The following is a 7,008-nucleotide window of genomic DNA, read 5'->3' as shown; positions in this document are numbered from 1 at the left end:
AATAATAACTTTGTTTTACTGATATTCAACAACTAATCTGGGTCCAAATAAGGTTTCTTATGGCTGGACTGGGGGCCACTCTTTGGTTATTCCTATCCTGCAGTGTTAATACAGCCATTTGGGTGAATATGTGGTTTCCTCAATCATCCTGCAGTCAGCTGGTGGGGAAAACACTTACACTTTGTTTATTTTCCAGGGGTCATATGTGATGTCAGGCTGGTGTATGCACAACTCAAATTTGCTCGAAGAAATGCCAACCAATCTCCTGCTGCYTCCACAAAATTAGAAGAAGACATCCAGAAAGTTATCGATCAAATCCACTCGCTGTCTAACGGGAACCAACGCAGCCTGGACGACCTTTCCGCGGGAGTCGACTTAAACGTATATTACAGCATTCTGAATAACCTGTTGAGTCTTATTCAACCCCTGGTGGCAGGAGGTTACATCGACAACCTTCCCCAAACGCTGGTTTGTATCCTCTCAGAACGCCAGGACTGTGGACTGCAGGCAGAGCTGACAAAGTCCGTGTCTGGTGGGCTAGGACAGCCACTGCTGAGCTTACTGTCATCAAGCAGATCCCAGACCTGCACTCCGCTGACCCCCAATGGAGACACAACCAGCAGCTCCCTGTGGACGTACCTCAGTGTGTGGGAAACGATGACGCCGCTGTTCAGCAGCTTTCAGCAAAACTTTCTTGTTATGCTGGAAAATCTTTCTCTCACCGAGGAGCAAGCAGCTTTCGTGAACGGCCTCCTGGATTCGTTTGTAACGTACCTGCTCAAGGTAGTGGCATCGATTCTGGACGGGCCAATAGACTACGTAAACATAGCCTTACAGTTTGGAATTAAAGTCCCGTTTTTAGATCACAACGATAACTGTGCACAAGGTAAAACACTGGATTAGCAGCAGCATTTTTAAAAGTTTATTAAGTGTTTTTATATGCACTGATTATTGTTTGTCCACTTGTTCTGCAGGAGATCTAAAGCAGCTAATTATGTGGTGAGTAAATCATGTTAATCCTTGTCCATATTGTCTTGTAACTGATCGCGTGTTTCTTTGTSTTAAATAAACAAATCTCATTGCTGTAAGTGTGTGAATGAATGATTTAAATGTGAAAAAGAAAGATTTAAAAGCATATGTCTCCTTTACAACTGTGATGTATAGTACCTAAAGCAGCTTTCACCAATTATTATCAAAAAAGTATTTAATCAAAGCATGTTTGTTTTTTATTTTAGGGGACTGAGGCACAACGTGAGCTGGTCTTTGAGCCTTCCGTTCATCGACGTCCTCCTGGAAATCTTGCTGCCCTCAGCYCAGTTACCGTACATGTTTCCAGACGAGAGCTGCCAAAGCCCCTCCACTGACCCCGCCCAAAGCAGCTCCTCGAATAATAACTCCACTAAATTTCACCTTGGGTCTTTGTGCAATTCCAGCAGTCTGGCCGCTCTCAATGAGACGGTGTGTGCTGACGTCCTCACGGGTTCGGCAGACGGATCGTCCACATCTCTGCTCGCCTTCTGCCAGGCCCTGAGCTCACTCAGCAGCCGCCAGATCGAGCTCYCCTGGAGGAACATGTGTAACACGATTCAAGCTCTGGTGTCCCCGCTTGCTGCCGCTTCATCTGACTGTTTTGAGGTCCCACAGCCGTCTCCTGCGGCCACGTCTCTGTACGGGTCCTCCTCTGCACCCGTTCGCGTGGCCAGAGCAGCATCGAACATCCAACAGCCGGCCTGCAACTACAGCAGCTGGTTGGGGAATGGCGCCCAGAARGCTTCCCTCGTGTCCCTGTGCAGCAACAACGACCGCACGGAGTTTGTGAAGCGTGTTTGTAACAACTCCCTGCTGATGAAGACGCTGCTTTCAGACCAGATTAACATCTGGCTGTACGGATACTGTGCTAACTCGTCTGCAGACCCCGGATACATGGTGGGCCAGTTCTGCGTGTACCAGCAGTGGGTGGAGCAGCTCCCTCAGCCAGTGGACCCTGCCCTGCTGAGGTTCTGCCTGAGCCTTGATGGTCCCAAACTGAACACTCTAATCTGTGAGAACACTGGGTTCTTTATGGTTCTCTTCTCCAACCCAGACAACTGGCCGCTCATGCCCAACTGCTCCAATGTAGTCCTTCCACAGATGTTCACCAACCCCCCGTTAATGCTGGATTCTTGTAAATACTCCGACTGGCACGATGTGATGCAAATCACCACAGACATTTTGACAAAGTGCATCCTCTACGATCAGATTGGTTTCTTGAGTCAGGTCTGTTCGAACAAAACGTTTCTGAATGGTCTTCTTCTCAATCAAGACACTGCGTGGGTGGGGGACCACTGCAGCACATCTCTGATTGTTCCGCCGATGCCCGCGCCAACCTTTGACCCGATTGCGTGGTGTGACTACCAGTCGTGGGGAGACCGGCACGTGGACGAATCCATCGTGGCCTTCTGTTGGCAGTACGATCAGCAGAGCTTTAATCAGAGTGTCTGCTGCAAACTGACTGTTTTACAAAAGCTGCTGGAAAACCCTCAGAACCAGTGGCTTATATCAGACTGCACCACCATGGAGGTAATAACGGTCACTCCACAGGTGGGTCCTTCACCTAAAAGACATGATTTTATTGTTTGAAAACACAATGACAGATATAGGTTTTAGAAAGTATGCAACAGACTTTTTTTCAAACATGATAATTATCAGCACAACTAAGATTTTGGCAATCCTAAAGGAAAAATACCTAAAATCACAGACAGATTAGCAGATTGTTAACCTAAAACCACTTTGATTATTCGACAAATCAGCTGAGTTAAGATGCTCATTAACTCAGACTTTGTTCTCCAATGATTTTTCCTAGATATGCAGGTACCCTGACTGGACCCTACCCATCATTGTGGACATGACTGAGGTTGCTCTCTGCGCTGAGATAGACCCGGTAAACTTCAGCTCCAAAGTCTGTGCTAACAATACAGTCCTCCAGAACCTGCTGGCCAATCAGGACAACATCTGGTTAATAAAATACTGTAACAGTTCAAGCAGTATCCCTCCTGGCCAGACTGCATTTAAACCCTCTGAGCAGTGTCAGTACTCCAAGTGGGCCTCATCTGTTCCGAATGCGAACCTCTTGATTCAGTGCTGGGAGCGAGACCAGGCCAATTTTGTGTTCGCTGTTTGCCCAAATTCTGTTCTCCTCATGTTGTTGTCCAAGGAGACGTCTAAAGCGTGGGTGAGCACAATGTGTAAGACATACACTAACTACACAGCTTTAATGAATGGCACTGTGTCACCAATCAATGGCACTACGTCACCCAGCAGCAGCACCACAATGCCACCCAGAATCAGCACAACATCAGCCAATAATGGCACCACAACCCCACCCATTAGCAGCACTACCACGACAAAGCCTGATTTTTGTTTAGCATCAAAGCTGATGAAACAGTTTAACTGGAGCTGCCCGAACAGCTTAATCTTCGACTGCCAGCCCTGCGTGACTCAGAACATGTTCCTGCAGATGATAGTGCGCTGTTGGGTGGAGAGTATGAGCTTCAAGATGGGGAATCTGCTGACTCTACCTGTGACTAAAGTGCTGGATCAAACTGTCAGCGCTGCTGTGGTGATCATGTTGGCAATGGAAGACATCAACAGTCCATGGCACATCAATGCCACCATAAGGCCAAGTGTACTTCAAGCTTTAGCCGACTATTTAAATAAGGAAACCAGCCAAGATGATAAAAGGGTACTACTGCAATGTTTTGGGGTGAGTTTGTCTTTGTTCTAACAAAAATGATGAAGTAAGCATTAATGGTAAAGTGTGCAGAAACTTTTAGACACCTGTTTTGGATGTTATCAGTCAATTAAATGGATGTTATTAGCAGTTATCAGTCCCAGAAAATGGCTTCAGACTGGCAGCTGGTTAGTAAGAGGCATAAAGCCCCTAAGGTTATTTATGCAATCCAGTTAATATGAGGCATAAAGCCGTCCATCCGTCTGTTTTCTTCTGCTTATCTGGGGTTGGGTTGTGGGGGCAGCAGCCTAAGCAGAGAGACCCAAACTTCCCTCTCTCTAGCCACTTGGACCAGCTTGTCAGGGGGAATCCCAAGGTGTTCCCAGGCCAGCTGAGAAACATGGTCCCTCCAGTGTGTCCTGGGTCTTCCTCTGGGCCTCCCCACAGTAGGACATACCCGGAACACCTCACCAGGGAGGCGTCCAGGCGGCACCCTAACCAGATGCCTGAGCCACCTTAATTGGCTCCTCTCGACATGGAGGAGCAGTCCCTCCCAGATGACTGAGCTTCTCACCCTATCTCTAAGGGAGAGCCCAGACACCCTGTGGAGGAAACTCATTTTGGCTGCTTGTATCCGTGATCTCGTTCTTTCGGTCACTACCCAAAGTTCGTGACCATAGATGAGGATAGGAACGTAGACCGACTGGTAAATTGAGAGCTTTGCCTTCTGGCTCAGCTCTCACTTCACCACAACAGTCCGGTATAGCGCCTGCATTACTGCAGAGGCAAGCACCAATCTGCATGTCGATCTCCTGCTCCATTCTTCCCTCATTTGTGGACAAGACCACGAGATACTTAAACTCCTCCACTTGGGGCAGGACCTCCTCCCCAACCTGGAGAAGGCACCCTACCCTTTTCCAGCTCAAGACCATGGTCTCAGATTTGGAGGCACTGATCCTCATCCCGACTGCTTCATACTCGGCTGCGAACCACTCCAGTTAGAGCTGGAGATCATGATCTGATTAAGCCAAAAGGACCACATCATCCGCAAAAAGCAGAGATGCATAAAGCCACTAAGGTTATTTAGGCAATCTGGTTAATGTGAGACATAAAGCCACTAAAGTTAATTTTAGAGAAAATGACCTGGGCCAGGTTAAAGTAGACCGAAGTCCGGCAGATTGTTGCCTTCCAATGTGTTAGTAGGTACACAGTCTGAAGCCATTCTATGGAACTGATAACCACTAATAACGTCCATTTAATGGACTGATAACATCTGAACCTGCTGCTTTTATAAGAACTAGTGTGCACATTTACTTTTGTTTTTCTAGACGTTACTCGGTGGTTTGCTGCAGACGACCAGAGGCCTGAGCACTGATGACCTGCTTCTCATCAAGGTTTGACATGTTTTAACCTAAATGCTAATTACACTGTGAATTGTCCAAGTTATAAATATACATTTACTTGTGTGTAGGAGTACTTCAAGTTACCTTTGAACAGCCTGAGGTCAGTGCTGGCTTTGACCAGTGACAGCATCGCCAGACTGATTCTTCAATACTACGCCGCTTTTAAAAACACCCTGCAGGTAAAACTAAACACTTGATCTGAGCAATCAGAGCAGCTCATCCTGGAACTCTTAATCTCCAAATCTGTTGCAGCAGTCCCGTCTTGATTACAGAGCAGATAGTGTTGTATTCTTGCTGACAGTGGTTTTTTTTTTCTGTTTGTCAGGTGTCCAATGAGTACCTGTCCACCATGGTGTCAGCGCTACTCCAAACCCACCTGGCAACAAATAAGAAGCTCCTCCTGGAACTAGCCCCCCTGCTGCCTGCAGCCAGTCCAGCTGACATCCAATCGCTGCCCCCTGTGCAGAACGACGTCACTGTGTACGGAAATCTTTGACAGCTGTTGAAATTAATATTTTTCTATTTGTTGAATTGCCTCTTTCTCGTTGCATCTTTGTSTATTAGCTGTTAAATTTAGTTTTGGATTAATAATACGATCATATTAACCTGAACTTCACAGATGTTTCAGCTTTCTTCTACCCACAAAATGACCCAACTATGTTAAGTTGAGGAGAACAAATGTTGTAAATAAACCATATAAAAAGGTTCAGAATCATTCAGTTATAAAATACCTATATTCTGTGTGTATCAAATTGGTGGTCTTGTGTGTGGTCACTAAATTTGTATATTTATAGTTTTCAGTCTAAACTTCCCCAGAGTAGCCTCTGATTAGCAGTTTTCAACCGTTCCAACTGTATTTTTTCAATTATTCTTACCAATGTGATCTCAGTAACCTGCATACATCATACCTTGATCTGAGCACGTCTCTGGTGTCGAACAACTGAGAAGCGAAGTGTCATTGTGCCACCGGGTGCCAAGCACATGCATTATTTAGAGAAAGTAAAAGGAGCTTGTTCCTTGACCAGATTTCAATCTGCAATAATCCTGTTTCTTTCTTGTAAACTTCCATCCTGATGGATCCTTACACTTTTTGGGAAATACGATTGCACGAGAGCAAGGCTAAGTTCTGTAAATCGCATGATGTAATTAAAAACCTAGCAATCCTTGAACGAATGCATATCATTCACCACCGTTACTAGAGTTTTAGTTTTGAGAAGGAACAGAGTCATGGCCATCAGGTTGTTAGCATTAGGGTTGCATGTTCAGGATGACTCTCAGCCAGTTACTCATCAAATTTGAGCTAAACTAAGTTATAGTCATTTTTGTGTTTGCTAAGGTTCCCGCATTGCAAATAGGTCTGGGCCAGATCTGGTGTCCATTTTTCTTTTCTTTTCTCTTTTWTTTAACCGTTGTTTAACCAGACAAATCCCACCGAGATCACAGATCTCTTTTTCAAGGGAGGCCTGGGCCTGAAGGRAACCTATTGTGCATGGTTTTGGGGCAGCTTGACAAGCTGGCACTGCTGGCTGACTGCTGGCATGGCAAGTTGTTTATCAATCGGCTGTGGGCCAGGTGTGGCAATGATGGCACCGATTGCATAATGGCATTCCACAAATGGCCCGACTGGTTCAGTATATGTGTTCCASATCTGTCACCACAACTGGCCCGGTTGATGTTTGGTATATGTGGGTGCTGGCCAATGTGTGGACCACCGTTGTCAAACTGCATCTGGGCCACCAAAGGGCTGTCATTCTTTGCGGTATCTGGGCCGAGTGTTACTGATCAGATAAGGGCATGTGACACAGAACTGGTCCAGACCAATTTTGCTATGGTGTGTGTGTGTGTGTGTGTGTGTGTGTGTGTGTGTGTGTGTGTGTGTGTGTGTGTGTGTGTGTG

At 46.2% G+C, this 7,008-nt stretch overlaps 1 protein-coding gene across 1 annotated transcript in view; it reads left to right on the top strand.

The window, feature by feature from the left end:
- Positions 1–657: 657 nt before the first annotated feature.
- LOC106530147 (uncharacterized) overlaps positions 658–7,008 on the top strand; it is a 9,203-nt gene continuing 2,852 nt past the window's right edge. Inside the window, exons 1-7 of the mRNA XM_014025730.1 lie at positions 658–886; positions 975–999; positions 1,236–2,580; positions 2,843–3,742; positions 5,038–5,103; positions 5,181–5,291; positions 5,438–5,592. Coding sequence (XP_013881184.1) covers positions 658–886; positions 975–999; positions 1,236–2,580; positions 2,843–3,742; positions 5,038–5,103; positions 5,181–5,291; positions 5,438–5,592 — 2,831 coding nt within the window. The remainder of the gene's footprint in view (positions 887–974; positions 1,000–1,235; positions 2,581–2,842; positions 3,743–5,037; positions 5,104–5,180; positions 5,292–5,437; positions 5,593–7,008) is intronic.

The sequence above is a fragment of the Austrofundulus limnaeus genome, unplaced genomic scaffold (genome assembly GCF_001266775.1).
Source record: "Austrofundulus limnaeus strain Quisiro unplaced genomic scaffold, Austrofundulus_limnaeus-1.0 Scaffold5, whole genome shotgun sequence".
In the NCBI taxonomy this organism is placed as follows: domain Eukaryota; kingdom Metazoa; phylum Chordata; class Actinopteri; order Cyprinodontiformes; family Rivulidae; genus Austrofundulus; species Austrofundulus limnaeus.
This window is presented reverse-complemented; position numbering and strand designations above follow the sequence as displayed.